At 35.6% G+C, this 19,566-nt stretch overlaps 1 protein-coding gene across 1 annotated transcript; it reads right to left on the bottom strand.

Annotated features, from left to right (window-relative positions):
- Positions 1-316: 316 nt before the first annotated feature.
- Positions 317-19,291, bottom strand: LOC135681892 (carnitine O-palmitoyltransferase 1, liver isoform). Its single transcript, XM_065196536.2, has 28 exons — positions 18,654-19,291; positions 16,793-16,936; positions 16,138-16,168; positions 15,254-15,355; positions 14,647-14,721; positions 14,330-14,392; positions 13,206-13,283; positions 12,699-12,806; positions 12,379-12,463; positions 11,849-11,963; positions 11,333-11,416; positions 10,972-11,047; positions 10,726-10,776; positions 10,294-10,401; positions 9,642-9,667; positions 9,031-9,096; positions 8,786-8,873; positions 8,031-8,118; positions 7,205-7,235; positions 6,691-6,736; positions 6,177-6,229; positions 5,302-5,383; positions 4,938-5,016; positions 4,458-4,531; positions 4,220-4,255; positions 3,773-3,850; positions 3,371-3,463; positions 317-2,241 (listed from the first exon to the last, which is right to left on the bottom strand). Exons 1-28 carry the CDS (start codon positions 18,929-18,931, stop codon positions 2,170-2,172), a joined length of 2,310 nt encoding a protein of 769 aa, XP_065052608.1. The 5' UTR covers positions 18,932-19,291; the 3' UTR covers positions 317-2,169.
- Positions 19,292-19,566: the final 275 nt, after the last annotated feature.

Below are 19,566 nucleotides of genomic sequence, written 5' to 3'. Positions count from 1 at the left end.
AGCTTTACGAGACACTCAAGAGTTTTGCAGACCGATGTTTGCAGCTGAATGCAGTTCAGTTTGGCTTAATTTTTCTGGAAAAAGCTGGGCGTGCGCGCGCCCCACTGCTCCAAAGTTTTGGTGTCCTTTCTGCTGCCTTATAAAGTTTTTTTAATTTAATAATGCGTTATTCATTTGATTTTTCTTATAAAAAGTTCCACACTTTATGAATCAACAAAAGTCAGCTTTTTCATAAAAAGTAAACAACGAAAAGACATGATACAATAGCATTGCTTTTCCAGTAAAACCAAGAAGTTTGAAAACTATAAGGAATAAATTCAAAGAAAGAATATAATAATGTATTCAAAATATAAGTATGGATCGGTCTACAGTACACGCTGCTAAAATACAAGTTGCAAACCTATGATAATTGGTATAAGCATGGTATAAGATAATAGAGGTTCTACAAAATACTAATTCCACTAGAAAGTAACTAATGTTTGACATCAAACACATAGCACAGGGCGGCTAATCTGCCTAAACCGCAGTCTTGCTGTCTTCAGAGTTCAGGCTATCTTTTGAAAATCTGGTTATATTTCAGTGTCATTATCTCCTTGTTTTCAACTACAATTGTTCTTAGGTACCCATCCAAATCTTTACTCTACATCGATCTTTTTTGGAAGATAATGCTGGGAAATGTGTCAATATGAGAAAAAAATTCACAAAAGGGCATAGGTTCTTTTGGAAAATCCACCAGTAGAATGAAAGCTCTATTTGACGATGATTCCAGCATTTAAGTCTTCTCAAACAGAGACCAGCTCTGTTATATTTCTAATAAAATGCTCAACCATTTCTTTCGTGAATGATACTTTTTAGGCCATAAAATGGAGATTGGTGACGTCATAAATCCAGTTTCAGTATTTTGAATTTGAACCAAATGAGCAGAATACGTACGGTAAAATACCTCTAAATATACATTATTCAGATTTGTGACATATTTTCTTAGATATGGTCAGTGAACGAGCCCAGTTTTGCTAATGGATTACCAGTTTGATTGGGAAAGACCCATCTTCTAATATGGTCATGTCTCAGTCAATATGTGGCAGTTCTATCTGTTTTTGCACAATTAGAGGTATTTTATGTTGTTCTGTCAGGTTATGTATCGAAATTCAGAAAACTAAAAATAGGGTTTGTGACGCCATAAACTTGTCATACTATCGGCAACTTGTCATACTATCAAAGATTAAATTATTGAAAATTCAATTTTTCTTTAACGATGGAATTCCGGCTATGTTAGTCACAAATTAAAGCAAAAAGCAATAGTAGACTTCTCAAACAACTAAACTTAAATAAAACAGACTGTGGTAAGATTTTTTCAACACAACAAACCATGATGACTCCATTATGTTAATTGTCCTTACAAAGATAAGAACATAGTTTACATACTTAAAGATAAACCTCAAATTTTAATTGAAACGCTAGGCCAATTAAGAACAAAAGGAGAGAATGATAGACTAAAACATTAAAAGCAATAAAGCCAGACTTTCATCAACCGATGAAAAGATTGGAAAACAAATTGTCGATGTTTATACGAAGTTATTTGACGAAAAAATTTTTTCTGTGGATTTAGAGATTAACTACTGAAACGAAAATATTTTGCATCCAGAATTCAATTTTTTTAAGAAATATCCACAAAGTTTTGGTAAGTAATTTTTCACCTATTCTTTTTATTACCATGTGTATCGGGGGGTACGAGAGCACTATTTAGCCTGAAGTAGAGCGCAGAGGCACTACTGTAAAACTTCCTGTCTTGGAAATTCATCGAGATAAACATTTTTATGATTGTTATTCAAAACAAGCCTTGATTCCACATAGCTTTGATTAGCGGAGCAACAAGTTCTGTATGCCGAGAAGTATTTTCCAAAGACCTAAAAATATCATGTTTGAAACCTAAAAGTTATTCAGACAAGACCTGATGTCAACGTTGCTCCAGCCATTTCCGATAGTTGCAACCTGATCCATGCAACAAAATTGCTCGCAATTAATTGAACCGGAACACTCAGACTGCAAACTATTCTATGGTCCATTCAAACTAGAAGTAAAGTAAATTAAATAGCTAAATTAATGATAAAAAAGGCAAAAATTGCCTGATTATAATAAGCAGTAGTGGGTGGCAACAAAAATTCCATTTTACTCGCAGAGCATGAGTTCTTTGATTTCCTGCATCGATTTTCTGATATATCCACTGAATTTCTTCGCGTCCTGAAAACAAAATTGTTTGTACAAGTTCGAGTTAATATTATTGTTTTTAACCCCGCAAAAGGGGTTAAAATTCTCTATCCCTGATATTCAGTGATACCAGGATAAGCCATTCACTTTCAGATTAAAATACTTATACACGGTAACTTTCTATTGAGTGTGAAATTGTTTTATAAATCGCTCTGTTAAAGTAAACTAAAGAAAATAAAGAGTTTATTCTAATCTTTAACATCAAACAAATGAAAGGCATAATTTCTTAACGGAAATATAAAGGTTATTCGTATAAAGACGACCAGTATCAGATTTTTGTAAAGTTTAGAATCAAAGGTTTGTTGTTCAACATCAGCATTGTTGCCCAATTTTATAGCCTACTTACACCATTGGCCGACAGTTCATGCAACTACGTTTTATGTCAGGGTGGGGTTAATTCGACGTGGAGAGAGGGGGCAATTCACGGATTTACCATAATTGGCGATTATTATAACTAATTTTGTTGCTATGAATCTAACGCGTAGGTGAAGAAAAGACTCATCGAGCAGGTGATAGTTAATAATCGATCAGAGATTTAGATATAATATATTCTAAGCATTGTTGGTAAACAGGTAAACATGGCTAGGAGCTGTACAAGAATGGGCCTTCAAAATTCAAACAGTAAATAAAACAGGGTCTTGATGTTGGCTACGTTTTTACTACACAGTTTTGTGCTTTGCTTATTTCTATTGTTTTTCACTTCTTTCCTTCTTATTCCATGCTTTAACAACAATGATATAATACCGATACCCAACAAAGTGATGGTCTGCCCTAAACAACAAAGCCCGCTGTTTGCCATTTCTTTGATTCTGCCACGTTGATCCTTGTTACTAGGGCAGCATTATTTAAAACATCCATTTTGATCGTTTTTTATGCCACTTTAAAGCGAGCGTTTACGAAAAGATGTGTTTTCAAAAACCTCGATTTTCAATGTCGTTATTAAAACGATGGATGAAATTTCGATGCGTTTTGCTCATTTCAATGGATACGCCTCCAAAATATTGGATAAATCCTGTTAATAGACATGCTTCGCTGAGCTACGAAAAAGGATAGTGCTCAGAGGTAATCCTTAGTGGAGGTTCAAAAGAAATTACAAACTTACAGTTGATGAGCATGATTTCTTGCACGAGACATGGAATGACAACAAATCATCACCACATATGATATACGAGACGCCATATCCCTTGTCATCAACCTGACAAAAATAAAGTCGACTTAAAAAGCAACCAAAGCAAAGGAAAAGTCAAGTTCAGTAAATTTACTTCATTCTCTGCAGCTAGTTCCTTGAAGCCGTATTGCTTAGTGTGGTTTTCTGTGTACTGTAAGTGTACTGTTTCCGATAGAAAAGACCGACACAGGTACAAAACCGGTAAAAAACTAACCCTTTTCATTGATTCATAGAAATAACACCAACTTCTTATACCTATAATAACATTATAACAATAATGATACGCGCTTTGTTTTTATAAATTATACAATACTGGAGACCGGACCGAAAACTTACCGGGCCAAAACCACCGCCTGCTAACCGCAAATCCGTTCTTTTGTTGAAATCAACCCGGCCTGTTTGTCCGCAGGGAGTCTGTGACACAGAAAATACTCTATCAGATAATTACCCCTGGAAGCATTTTCTCAAAAACACTTCCCTTAAATGCATTACTCCAATGTCAAGTCACGGCTATCCTTACTTTTCATAATTTGTTAAGAGGAAAATGTTGAAAAAATCTTTCTGCAAACAAATTTGAATTTATTCGATATATCACATGAATGTTTACTTGGTTCACTATTGGCGAAATGAGCAAAAACCTTTCTTCAAACAAACATATCTTGTTTCTTTTACTATAGTCGTTTAGTGACACTGGCTTAAATAAACTGTGTGATAATCGAATTGCAACTTGGAATGGCTCTAGCACTAATGCCTTTTTTGTCAGTAAATCATACTTTGACATACCTGACTTGTAGAGAGTCTCCATGGCTCACTGAGGACCTAAAGATTAAAAAAAACCTTAGATACCGTAGAACATAAGCCCAGCAGCTAAAGCAATAAAGAGTTAATGCGCTTGACATTTATACTAGGTAAAGAGACACACATGATTCACGCAAAAATTGTAACAAATTCTTAAAAGGGTTAATCTAGTATTCTCTGTATAAATATCATCACATATCATGAAAAACATAGAGATAAACACCTTTTGCAAAAATGGCACCTCGACTTCTAGATACTTTGACACGACGTATAAGCAAAACAGATGGCGGTCGATCCCTAAAAAACAAACGAACAAGAATAGGATATAAAAAGTCCTTAGACGCAGACAGGGAAGGGGATGTAGGGCATGAAATCATAATATCGACCTTCTCCCGGGGTTTTTACTTCCGAAGTACCTGAAGGGTAAAAAATGTAACTCTTTCCACAGTTGGGATGCATGAATTCTTTTTGACGACCAAATTACCAATGTATTGAGGTATGACTCATTAAAGAATCAAAATACCTTAAGATTTTGAGTCTTGGCCCTGGAATCTTTAAAATTACAGTCCTTCCTGCTTCAGCAAAGATATCAGCATTTATTTTCAATCCTTTATACAACAGTGGTAATAGAATTGATAAACTGTTTTAAGTAGAGGATATAATAAGATGATGATCAAATCAAAGTGTTTTGCTACAAAGATACCTTGGCCGGTCATTGCCTGTCGGTATAATTTTACGTGATTGTCGGTTGCTTTTCGGAAAAGTCGGATGCGCTCTTCACGCTGTAAAGAAAGAGGACACTGTCAATCATAAATTGGAAACTTCAAGGGAAAGTTGAGAAGGAGATGATAGAAATAACTAAATAAAGGACCGGGCTTATAACGCCTTTATTTGCGTAGAACCCGCCGTCGCCGGTTACAAGGTGAAATGAAAATCAAATCGACCTGAAATCATAAATCAAATAGGCCTAAAATCATAAATCAAATAGGCATAAAATCATAAATCAAATAGGCCTAAAATCAGGCAGAGATGGCGAAATCAAGAATACGTAATACATAAATACACACCGAAATATTGGCGTCGTTCATTGCGACGATAAAATTTTTAGTATCCATTGTGCATGAACGGACAGTTTCCGTCCGTCCATCTCTGCAAAGAAAGAAGATAAGTTAAATCTATCTATTCACCTCATTGGGTTAGGTATAAAAGAAAGCTCTATTAAAACTGTGTTTAGACTTCTTTATGACGGAAATCGGTAAAGTCGGAGTCAGCGTAACTATAAGTCACTTTGTCCGCTATTTGGAGGTGTTCGTTTCAAAGAGATGTCCGAAAATGAGAGTCTCGCCAAATGCGGTTGTGAAAAGTGAATGCGTTTAAGATACTCCTTCGGCAATACATGCTCTTCTGTCAATGAAAAATTCGTGATGACATAAATAAAAGGATTAGCCATTTCAATGTTATGCCAAATTTTAAACAAATGCCACTTTCCCTACCAAATGTGGCAAACAGTCCTCTTGCCGAAAATGGCTGACAGCTGATAAATAACATCTAGTTTACTTGAAATGATAATCATAAACTTATTTACAATATAATACGACCCAATTGCTACAAAGAGGGTCGATGGAGGTGTATTAAATTGCTTTAGATCGGGTATCATTTGCATCAACTGAGGGGCAAATCCTTTTTTGTAGGGTCTAGCAAAGAGCTTGCACCGTATCATTAGGGGAAATTTGAATCCATCTCGTCGTATATAGGCTATCACCTGTGAGGAGGAGTTGAGAACATTTCGGTAACTGAATTACCCCCACTCCCCCCGTCCTGGTAGTCAAGGAGCAAATACAATGATTGAGACCACTATAGTCGAGGTTTGTGACTGTACAAAGGGAACTAGTGCGACGGGGGAGTTTCAATGTAAAGAAATGGCATGGACAAGACAAGTTACCTGAAAAGTCTGGTCATGGCAGCTTCGTAGGTCAAACAACAATGGCCAGCATCCTAGAAAAGGTAAATACAATCAGCTAAATGTTATTGCTCGTTAGGAATTGCTGAAATTAAGACCTTTTTTACGTCGTCAATACAACATCATGGAGCTAAGGAAATAAGATACGATAAAGCAAGCTTGATGTGTGTTGCCTTGCAATGTTTCAGGTTAAATGGGGAGGGCGCAGTGAAAGGAAAAGGGTTTGAAGGGTGTATAAAAAGAAAGAGCAGTTAAGAAAGTCAGAAGTTAAGAAAATGGGCGAGATGGCGGCAAAGGTAGAATAAATATGGGCGAGGGCGATCAAGAGGGAGTGTAATCACTGGGAAAGCAATGTAAAGGCAGCAGAACCAGGAGAACTATCAAGAAACCCGAACCAACAAAACCCTACTGAAAACAAGTCAGGATGCTCCAAATATAAACCAGCAAACTTCACTTTAAATTCAATAATGCGAACTTACAAAAACATAAACTATACCTTGAAAAATGCCATTTGCAAAGCGACTTGAATGAATGCATCGGGACTAAGGTGAAAAGAAAGTTAATTTGCAGCAACGTTGTTAAGGCAATTTAAAAGTATTACATTTGTAGAGCTTGTTCGACCTTTTATGAGAACGTTCTTTCTTTGCTGTTGTTCTGTGACTTCTTTGCCATTTGCGTGTAGTGTAGCAAAAATATCAAACCGGGTTTCAGTTACAAAGTATCATGAAAAGCTAGGTTTCTGCATAGTAAATGTAGTTGTTTGAATGACGTCATGTATGTCTCGTGATTGAGTTCGGATCAGAGGTATGTAGCAAGACACGAATCTAGCCATACATTGTAAATGTAGCAAGACACGAATTCGTCATACATTGTAAATGACGTCACACTGAATAGTAGGAGGCGCATTGCGTAGATCATGGACAGTATAGGCCTAACAAGAAACGAATAAAACGAAAAAAACACACTTAATTTGATTATAAGACAAATATGAAAATCACTTGAATACCAACCTGGTTTTAATTTGTTTCATGATGCGTTTTCCTAGAAAAAAGGTCGTGTCAAAATAGCCAGTCGTAAAGAGCTGCTGTCAAGATTACTCTTTCAATTCAATTCAAGTTATATCAATTCAATTCATTCTGTGGAAGTAGCTACACTGTAGAAAATTTGGGTACAAGCATTAGATAAGCGGTAAAAAATTAGGGTAACTCTGAACGACCCCAGAAAAGCAGGGTTTATCTAAATTAGGCAGCTCAAACCATGACGAAAGACTGCTCTAATGATTAGGAATGCAATTATGCACTATTAAAAAAGTCATTTTGTTGGAAGGATCTTTAATCGTGATCCATATGGGAATACACTTTGCATAAAATATGTTTCTAGATATGAAAAGTGGCTAGTCGTCAGAGGATCGTAAAAGCACGCTTGTTCATACTCTCCAAAAAGTTTGAAGAGAACCCGAAATTCATTAAAATACGGACTTTAATTTATCTACATAGTCCATAACTTTGTGAACATTTGGAAGCATTTTAAACAGAGCTGAAAACACACATAAATTCATAAATTTTCAGAACACTGAGCAGAAGAAATCGCTAATTCTCCAAACTGTATTCAATGAAATACACTTTCATATCAAATCTGAAACCCCCCACTCATTCTTTTGAACCTGCGAGACACCAAACCGGTTTTATAATGCTGAATTTTTATCGTACTAGACGACAATTTCTACGCAAACAGGCAGCCGAGAAATTGTTCTCAATTCCTACACAGACAGACAATTACAATGCAACGGCAAAACATGAAACGAGGCAGCATCATAGAAACGAGGTAGCAACCAACCATATTCATCATGGATCATCAGGTGTAGGTCGACGTCATCAATCAACAGCTTGGCGTCCTCTGCTGACTTTTCTATGATTGCTTGACACTGCAATATAATAAGCCAATGTGAGGAGGGTGGAAAGATATCATTCAAGGATAAACAATAAGCCAATACATAGGGAAGAGGAAGATACAAACCCGAAACATTTGTTATGAACAAAGCTAGAGGCATATCTTGGTTTACCAGAGCTAGAGGCAAAGCTAGAGACAAAGTTATACATACACTCCTCCCATTGATAAGACTTAAGCTAGTTGAAGATTCTAACCTATTTTCTACCTTAATAAGGAAGATAACAAAATTGCTAATCCAGGTGTTTTGAGCGAGCAAGAAAGTTTGGCTTTTTCTATATAGTTTTTAGGGCCATTTGCTTGATCCAATCCTATAATTCAATTTGACTTGACAACCTTCCAAAAAAAACCTTCCAAACCAAAAAGCAGAGACAAGATTCTACTAACTATTGAAACTAAAAGTAAAAAAAGTTTTCTCGCAAAGGTGTATAAAGTAAACCACTGAAAAATTTGATCACTGAGATTATGGTTATGGTGCACCAGCGAATTGTCAAGGTGACAGCTAAAAAGCCTTCCTTAATTGTGCCCCAATTTCAGTTTTAATCATCCAAACTGACTTTAATAGCCTCTCCGTCAACCTGAGACTAAAAGGGCCCTGGGCACCAGAAAAGAACTTCCTAGAACAAATAGTAAAGGTTACTAACGTCTTCATTGATGTCCCATCGAAGTTTCATGAACCAGGGCCAGTTTGCAAATTCAGGTTCGCCCTTACAATGTCCATCTTCTGTGTATCTAAACAACAATATATAATTTTACACAATATGACACAAGCAGTTGTATACATTAAATATACAATCTGCAAGTATGTTGGCTTTGATTCTATCAACAAAGAAGTTGTATTATACTGGTTTGGTTATAACTAAAGTTGGTTTGATTTCTGATAACTTACTTTAATTTTTCAACATCTTCAACCATGACCCATTCAGCCACTTGCCCCATTACAGGTGCATCAGCCCTGTAAAAGCAAATGAATTTATATATTCATCTATTTCGTTCTTTTTACATCTATCTATTTACTTAAAAAGAATACAGCTTATTGGTCTGTCATATATTACTCGACGCCATAGTATAGGCAGAGCAGTACACACTTTGCACACACTTTGCAGCTCCAAGCCTTACGCTTAATGCAATCATCGAGCAACAGTATATAATTATTCACCTATATATTTATTGTTTCATTTACTTACAATTGATATATCTCTTTATTTATAGGTAACATCAGAAATTTAATGGCACATGGAAATGCATTTGTTTGAGAGACAGAACTCCCAATAAAAAATGGGACCATTTGTGACAAAAACGGGATTCTTCATGAAGAGAATGCAAAAAGTATATTTACGGTTGGTCCCACTTTTCGGGATCCTATAATGTGTCAAAAATCAAATTCACGTTAACTTAACAAATGAAGTCATTAAAATGTCACTTAATTTGGGAAGATTCTTTACAGTTGGTAAGCTTAAGAATAAAAGAACAGTGCGTATCTGTGACTGAAAAACTTACCAAGAATGTTCAGTATTGAAACCAACCTGTATTCGAAAGAGAAAAGACTATAAAATATCTGCGAAAATGATATCAATTACCAAGGAGCTTTTAGAAAAAGCTTTTTTAAAGAGCATGCTATTCAGTAAAGACATTGATAATTTTGCATTCTGTCTTGGGATGAGAAACAACAGACACAAAGCAGACTTAATATACAATTAAAATCTATTATCATCACCTCCACAAACAGATACCAAACATATTTTCCTATCGATGGACTATTACAGAAATGAAAAGGGTAGAATGTTGTTAAATCGACTAGAAAAACAGTTGGATTTCAGTCAGTTATGAAACTCCTTTAGAAAGCTTAAGTTTGTCTCCCCTCTCTTCTTTCTAAAGGAGACAATTTTTTCTTCTTGCTAATCAAACATTTAAAACGAAAGCCATTGATGGGACGCGTTTATCTCAAAACATTATTAACATAATGGCTTAGCCTATCCTGGATTGTCTGTAAATCGGGATTCGTGTCTTCCTGGTTATGTCATATATAAGGTAGATGATTGTCTACTATAATATGTCTACTATAATATAATATAATAATATAATATAATGTAGATGTTTATTGTTTTCTTGCATGCGACATTTGAAGAAGGAGAGCCAATAATAAACTCACTTTTCCATTTTTACAGACTATTAGCGTGAATGATTTATCAAACCATCTGTTGTATCCATTGCCGTGCAAATTCGATCTTGCAAATTCATCCATTTGGTCTGGGTCGTCCTACAAATGTGAAACTTAATTAGTTTTAAATACAATAAGTCTTTTGAATGCCAGATAGAGTTTGACACACTAAAATTTTATCATACAGAGACAGATGTGCAAATATCCTTGAAACTCCGTTGCAACTTTTTTATGAATGCAAATTGGATATGCAATTTATATCCTCCTTTGACTTTAGCAGCTAAATTCTTCTGAGAACAGTCACCTTTGCTTAATCATTCCTTAACTATTTCTTACTTTAAAGGTTATAATAACTGCTAAGTTGAAACCAATGTGAATAAAGAAATGCTTTATAATTTAGAAAATGGCAATTATTTGACCCACCTTGACAAAGATTCCACCATCTGTGTCATCCAGTGCAACAACAAACGCCGCCTGATGGGTAAAAAAAGACTTGGTACACGCAAAAAGAAACTTGATGGAAGGGAGCATGCAATCGGTAGGATGCGGAGCTGAGGTTAAATCCTGGAATTTTAGCGTTAGAGGATTACAAAAAGAGCGTCCACTGAGACAGCTACCTAAATGTTTTCGGCCGAGACAGGATAATTCAAATAAAGAAAATCGCCTTACCCTTTCAATCATTCCCAGAGATGCTTTATTATCACCAGTGCTGAAGTATTTGTTTCTAACTTCTGCCCAATGAGGCCTGAAACGAGAAAAAGCTGATTTAAAAAGTAGAAATATCATCTGCAATATCTGAGACCATTTTCGTGAGGCCAGACTTTTCCATAAGGAAATCCCAGAGTAAAAAAGGTAATTGCCTTTTCTGACAAATTGTAATGTTGACAAAAAGAGTAATCGACTGAAGCGATGTTCTTAGTCACAATTTTCATTGTGAGAGCTCCTTTTGTCATAAATTGCACCGAGAGATGGACTTCTGTTTTCATCTCAAACCTTAACCCGGGTATAAAGGTATTAAAAAAGCACAGACCTCATGTCAGCAGTTAAAGCAGCGAGCTTCTCTTCGCCGGGGAATGGCTTGGTTTCATCGTCATTAACGATCTTGATCAGCTGGCTAAAGAAATACAAGCAGTTCAAAACTGGATACGAACTCTTTAACAAGCGAAAGAAAGAGTCTCTAGCACCATGAAAGAAGCACCTAGAATATCTACATATCAACCACATATGTATCCTCTGATAAGTGTTATAGAAAATTCTTAAAGAAACAAAGTTACATTTTTCAAATATTCCATGCCATTAAAAAACAATCGGAAAATAGCCAAAGAATAGAAAAAAATATCCTAACAAGACAATCGAATAAATCGAAAACTCACAAAAATTAAAGCATTTTCGAAAAAAATTAGTTGAAAATAATATATAAATAGAAAGAATCAAATAAGTTGAAAAAATAAATAAATAATAACCTACAATGCAATAATATGAAATGTTCTCGAGGGAGTTGCAGCTCATATTATTGTAGATGGGAAGAAAGACATAAAGTGCTTACTGTTCAAGATCGGCGGGCTTTAAGACTTTCCCACTGAAAACACAGGTCAATTTGTAATATTTGCCTCTATGATAAACAACTATGTGATTTGAGCTTTGCAAATGCTGGAGCACATCTGTAGAAGAAATATAATTTGTCATCGCTAATGAAACAAACAAAATATTAAAAGCCTTAAAATTAATTAAAAAAAACTAAGCTTTATTATGAAAATTCTTATCTAGATTCCCTCAGTAACAAATATAATGAAAAATGATCTGGTTCAGTTAACAGATCTTAAAAGTACTATACAAATATGCTATTGCATCCCGTTGAGTCGGATCTGCAAGAGGGGGGGGGGGGGGGGTGTAAGAAATTGGTCCCACGTAGGCAATGTCCAATTTGTCCAGGGTACTATATTTGATTTGAATAACGTAGAAATCAAATAGCAAATGTAAGTCAGTCGGGAGTCATGCGGTTTACGATTCAGGTTTGTAGCAGGATTCAACAATAGAAATCAAATATGTTTGAAACAGAGAAAAATGTCAGCTTGCCTTCCTCTTTTCCAGGAATTCGAGTTGTATTGAAAACTCTTTCATACTGGGCGGAACACAGGGGATAAATACCCATATGCTTCAACTGCAATACAATAATTAAAGTTAACAAAACATTATCTAAAGGGAAAATTTTATTAATAGAAATATAGAATTACAACATGAGAGACTGCGATTTATGACAGTAAAAATAAAAAAGGTTGGCAAAAAAGTTCTTCAAATTACGCCCAGTCAATGCTGTTGCGTATTCGAAAATTTGAGCATGAAAAGTTGGATAAGGCAAGGCCCTTATTTACTGAATGCTGATTGGTTAAAATTACCGGCTTCAATTTTTGCTTGTCAATCATTTTTCTGAATGATAGCAAAGCATAAATGTAGTTAGCCGCCCTTGCTGTTTGAATGGTCGTCGGTGGCATGTCGAGGGTGTCCTAAAACGATATAAAAAGCTAAATTAAAGAACTTTACACACTGAAAAATAAATAAACCAAAAACGAGGGCAGGTATACTCCACAAATTGGAAGAAACCCTAAAAAAGAAGGGATTTGATTTAAAGGAAGGAAACTTATCTGCCAAAGTGCAATGAGCTGGGATTATTACAGGGCCGTCAGAAGTGGGGAATTTCAGGGGGCTGCCCCCAGCCCCCAATAATTGCCAAACTATATCATTATACTTTTTTAACAGAGAGAGAGTACTAGAAGGCACGTAGCATACACAACATACGCCAACCCCCTTTAACATACTTCACTCTGACGGCAATTTACTATGCTTGAGGGAATGTTGGTACACGTTATCCCATTCAACAAAACAAGCCATAAGCTGAAACATACCACTCCATAATAGTTACTATTAATCATGAGTTGTGAGCGAGATCTGAGATAAACAAAACGTTCCCACCAGTCACTGACCTGCAAAGAGGATTTGAAATTCTAATCTAACACGATACATTAAAAGAAACAATCAACATAAAAGAACAGTGAGATTGTTTACTAAAACTTTTTTACGATTATCAAAGGAGAAGGAGACCTTAATCAGTTACACTGATAATATCAAGGAAAATGTAGATATGTACGAAGTTTTGTTGATGTCTGTAGACAAACACAAGACAAAACAAGACTGGATTGAAAGCCACGAAGCTAAAGTGAACTTTTTGCATGATGATGACTTTGATAACATTGCTAGGAAGTTGGGTGTGTCCTCTGAAATCAAAACCTCTCCAAAAGCAACTAGGGCATTATCAAAATCAGGAGAAATTGTTACAAATTGGAGGAGATATTCGCCACATGAGCACAGGCTCTTGCCCCCATCAAACCTCAGTAATTTCGCCTTGGTTTATAATTTATGATCCAGACCAGAATAACAGTAATCCGTTAGCAAACTTGAAGTCTTTCTTTGGCCATATCTCGCCCAATTTTGAATATATCTAACTTATTTTGCATGTTGAAAAAATTTTTATGGCGTTCTTTCAGATTATGTGGTCAAAATTAAGAGATTCTAAAAACAGACTTTCGATGACATCACATTTCGGTACTCTATATCTGCTTAGAGTTAAAGCCAAATATATATGAGGATTTCAGTTTGCAGCGGTTGAAATATTAAAGCTTCTTCACAATGAAATTGTTTGCAACACTTTACAGCAGTCACAGGCAAATAAATACAGTTTTGTCTTTTTAAGCTGAGGTTTAAGACCAGGAATAAGATATTTGAGATAAATTTACTACAAGATGGCTTTTTGGAGCAGAATGATGCAGAATTCCATAAATTCCCAAAAATGTGAAAACTTTACCACAATTTCCTAGAAAAAAAGGCATGTTTGCCCATCCTGCAATAACCCAGTTTATACAGATGTGTATAGACATGTGTATATAGATGTGTATAGTTCATACTTAAACTGATGTGTATAGACAAATAGAACTGTTAGAAATATACACATTAAAAGTATAAATGTACATACATAGTTTGAAGAAAAATAAGACTTTAACATCAAATATCTCTGCAACTTGAGCCCAATACCAGTCTAAAAATAAAATTGAGACTTTTTAGAGAAAACCAAGTTTAAAAAATTCTGAGCAAAGTATTATTAACTATGACATTATTTTGACAAAAAATAAGAACATGAATTAAACATTAATGCACATATCCTTATATGATTACATATTTGTACAAAGTGAAAAAAAACAATCCTACATTCAAAATTAAAAAATTTTTCAATTCATGACTGACATAGAATACTTATTTTGAGAACTAGAATGAAACAAATGTATTAGCAACCTTAAATTCTGTGGCAAGCTCCTCCATCTTTTTGTATTCTTCTTCGCTCAGCAGTTGCTTTACAGATCTTAAATACTAGAGAGAGAAATTGTCTATCAAGCAGCAAGCTAAACATAAGAAACTAGTTGCAAACAACAAAGACCTGATATATGTTAATTGGGCTTTGAAGCTATGATCCCTTTTCACATAAACATTTTGTGATGCCACATTTCCTTTTCTTGCTGCCATAGAGACATTGCCATCACTGGGCACCCAATTGCTGCTGATTGGACAGAAGATTAACATACAGGTTGATTTAGGTTGATGCTGGATTGTCACCTTCTGCACTACAGTCAAGTGCTCTAACTATCGAGCATGTTAATCTTACTGACACCTATCAACTTTTATTGGCATAGCTCAAAATTTAAAACCTTTGTACCTACTATGACAGCAAATGCATTAGTGCTTTGTCAAAAATTCACAAATATTACAGAAGTTTCAACTAACAACAACTCTCTTTATAAAAATGTACATCTCAAGAATTTCATTATAAATAGTAAGTTTACCAATTAGTACAATTCTATTAAATTGAAAAGTAGTTGAGTTCAATTATATAATAAAGACTCACTCTTTCAACAGTTCTCTCCAAGTCTGGAACAGGCAATGCTGGCATTGATTTTTGGTAACTATATAATAAGGGATTCCTTCCTGACAACAATCTTACAAACATCTGAAAATTAAAAGATGTTATGGTTTATAAAACAGGACATTTCTAAGTTGTAACTCTAAGTTCAATGATCAATACAATTGTCAGACAGCCATTAAACTACTCTTTCTGTGGGTATCATTATATTTAGGCCCCTCGAAGTATCATATTCAGGCTTATGTTTTGTTTTTACTGAAGAGAAGAGTCTTTACTTGATGACATATATGAAATATAAAAGAAGTATGAGTAAAGTATGGTATGTGACAAAGAACTAAAACAAAAATCATTATGACAATGAAGTAACTTAGAACGAAAGTGCTACTTATAAATCACATGAAATGCAATTTCAGAAGTGAAATCAACCAAGAGTCTACAAAACATGGTAATATGCAGGGGCGTCGAGAGGGGGGTTAGGAGGGATAGGGCTAGGGCTGGAAATAAAGTAACAAGATCTATTTACAATGCAAAAAAGCTACTATGCAGCCCCTTATACGGAATCAATGCCTGTAAGTTTATTGCAGAGAAATGTCCACATGTCCTTGATTCATGTAAAATGTTTTTGCACATTCTTGCAAAAACTTTTTCAACAGTTGTACCGAAAATGGGTGTTTCCCTTGTTCTCTGGGAGACTGAAGGGCTTGGCCACAGGAAATTTACTCAAGGGGGTCCAGTTTTGTGAATCACCTTTGGGCCCGGGCTGCCTCTCGACGGCCTTGGTAATATGTCAAACTTTGTGGCACATAAAACTGAATAGCTGCTCTTGAAATACATAAAAAGAATTATGACCTAACAGAAAAAGATCTTACCACCCATATTTTTGTTTTAAAAGTAAATGGCCTGAAATTGAAATTAAAATAATTGAGTATAAAGATGCCTCATTGAAGACAAAATATTAAAACAATGAAGTTCAACTTTCATGGAGAACAGTCAAATTCATATCAAAAGGGTCAACACTTTAAAAACACAGTGATTGTTATGAAAAAGTGCAGGGGAGAAGAATGGTATAATATGGCACATCTCTATAAAGTATAAATGGGGTGGTAGTATGCAAAAAAATTCACTAATAGACTACATATTGAAACAGAGACACTGACAAACATTTCAAATTTGGAGGGACATGAGTAGAATGATACTCAATGTCTCAGAAAAATTTGCACTTTTCCAAAGGTTCTAATGTGGAATCTTCAATGAAAAGTGGGAAATTTTAAAATTGGAGATAAAAGCCCTTGAAGACCACAGTTATATATATAGACCTTAATATAGACCTTTAAATAAGTTTGACAAAAATAAAGACAAAGAGGATCAAAACAGCTTAATTAGAAGCCTTTAAAAAACTGAGGTTGAGAAATTTGCACATAGTTGAATTGATATGTCAGCTGCCAGCACACACTGTCTTCTCACCTTTTCAACTTAACAAAAGTAAATACAGCTATTTCAATACATCAAATAGACTAAACATACCCTCTGCTTTCATACAAAAGTCCTTTGTATGCCAGTAACTTTCTCAATGAAAACTGTAAGAAATAACCCATGAAGAGCCAAATTGCTGTCACCATGGTGAATATGCAAATGCCAATAACAGTGCTTTTGTCCAAACGATGACCACTAAAATGAACAAGGATTCTTGGTAACTAGCCTATTGTTGGATGCCGGATGCCATAAAGACAGAAAGCAGGCTTTGATGTAAACAACCTTGATTCTGAAACTTCTCAGGCAATAACTTTGAACCAGTTTTATGCATTATCAAGATCTATCAGAGAATCTTAATTTGCACATATTTTGGCCTCTCATGATTTTGGACTAAGTATAATATTTAATTCTTCCTATAAATTTTTAACATTGCTAACAATATATATAAGTCTCTGAGAACATTTCATACCGAGAAAAGGCTCTCTGGAAACTGGATTTAACCATTCTCAGCATTGATTCAATTGCAATAAAAATCCGATTATAGTGGTTCTAATTTGGAAATGGATTTCAAACTTATGCAAACTGCTTCAATGATTGTGAATTTTTTCAAGAATGAACTATTATCAAATACATTGCTGACTTTTCTATGTCCTAATAGATTTACTTTTCATCTGATGAAGAGTTGTGCTTCAAAGGTTGCTATGATATTGAACTTTTCATGAAAACCATACTTTTGCAAGATAAGCCTTGCAGGTTTTGTAGAATCATTTCAAGTATGATTCATTACAGTATGATTCATTACAGTATGATTCATTTTAAAATCAGTGTACCCCTAAAATAGAACTCTAACATTTTGGAAGAAAAATAGCAAAATGGGACTGTGTTGCCCTTCCTCAAAGACTAAGAGCCCACACTCCCTTTACTTTGACATTCAAAAGTTGATGGTGATAGTGGGAACAAATTTCAATGAGGAAAAGCAGACAAGATCCCAAACCAGATTGCAAAGTTTGGGTATGCGCAGGGAACGGGTTCCCATTCAATTGTGGTTCAGGTCCCTGACAGTGGTTCAAGTCCCTGGCATGACCGAACTTTCCCTCAGAAGGAGGAGAGTTTTAAGCTCTTTGTAATTCTAGACGTAGGAATCACGAGGTTTGGTCACACCAAGAGAAAGGATTAGGACACTGTTCGATAAGCATAAGCATCTCAGTGACCTAAAGACTAACTTCAGATGCTAGGTAGAAACAAATACAAATACAAAATACAAATGCGAAAATCCACAGTAAAACTGACTCAGCAAAACATTTGCCACAACGTGGGGTAGGGGAAAAATGATATTGCTATAGCTGGCCCCACCACTTTAGAATCGATGGCACAGGCTGTACATTAGCTGTAGTATAAACTTTTAGCTACACAGTTTGAAAAATATCGCTGATTAGGCAGTTTATACTGTTTGTGACTTTGGAAACCATTGTTAAAAAGCCAGACAACATTCCTGAAAAATTTACCGTGGGTCCAAAGGGCAAATGGATATTATGATTGAAAACATATCATATTTGTCTTCTTGGTTCAAGCAAAAACATTTGGTGGTAGTACCGAATTTACTTTTGTTGTTTTTCTAAGCATGTTTGATTAGGATGTTGAAATTATACGAATGAAATGCTTTTTCCCCAATGATAAACAAACGGCAGATGAAATTCAATGGCCACCGCACAAGGATCAAGGTCGAGAGGGGCGTCGACAGAGGCGTTCCTCGTGTAACGAAAGAAAAAACTCCAACAGAGTCACGTAAGGAATATTCCAAGTCCAACTGCATCACCAAATAGGATTGCGGGGTGCCGAATGAATATAGGATCAGATAAATAAACAAGACAACTTAAAACTTTGGATAATGGGTAGCTTTTTCTCCACTCACCCGGGAAATCCACGTTCCATTCTATCAAGCATGTCCATCGTTACTTCATGTTGGTGATGTCTTGCCGCTAAAACAGCAGCAAGAACGAACATCCATGTCGCTGGCGATGCAGGGTAGACTCCTTTAAGAATTGTGTTTTTTGCGTATTTGCATCTTCTTTTAACTGACTTGTAGGCCGATCTTGCCACCAACTTTACAACTTCTTTATCAACATTGACGACAACCCCTTCATCTGTGACTGCAAATTGGAAAGCCACAGCCAATCTTGCTTCCGCCATTTCTCAGTCTTGAAAATTCAAAATAAATGGATTGATAAATTAATCAATGTCGTTTTACTTTGGCTAGCAGCGTGATTTCGCCGGATAAAGGACGGTTAAGGCCCCTTTTCCAAGCTTAGGCCTGCGACAACGGATGACCAGGAAAGGTTTTCCCGCAGCCCCACTCAACTCCGGAACTGTTTGAAACTTCAAAGACAGTATACAGACCAACACAGTAAAGTAACTGCCCTCAAATCAAACAGATGTAACGCGATAATGCGACCAGTTTCAATTTCCATAGAGGACAATGACAGATACTAAACTGTCAATAGGCCCATTGAAGTGAACACTGTGGTTCTGATGGTGTCGCTACAACTGGAGTAATATTTGCGGAGGAGTGATCATTTGAAAGTTTGTTAGAAACGAAAAAAAATAAACAAAAAATGGTTCAGATTTATAAAATTAAATTTGTGTAGGTCTGTATCTGTGTGACAAGGGTAGGTAAAGGAGGGTTGATCTTGAGGGGGAGGGGTACATCTTAGGGTGGGTCAAATTTGGCCCATTCCCAAAAAATTAGAAGGAAAGCATTTAAGAATGTAAAGCATTTTGTTCGGAAATTACGTCAAACAATTTCCTAGACAGCGCGAGAGTTCACT

This window comes from Rhopilema esculentum, chromosome 17, assembly GCF_057945365.1.
Source record: "Rhopilema esculentum isolate cy_ngs chromosome 17, ASM5794536v1, whole genome shotgun sequence".
In the NCBI taxonomy this organism is placed as follows: domain Eukaryota; kingdom Metazoa; phylum Cnidaria; class Scyphozoa; order Rhizostomeae; family Rhizostomatidae; genus Rhopilema; species Rhopilema esculentum.
The sequence above is the reverse complement of the archived record's forward strand: the minus strand, read 5'-3'. Positions and strand labels throughout refer to the sequence as shown.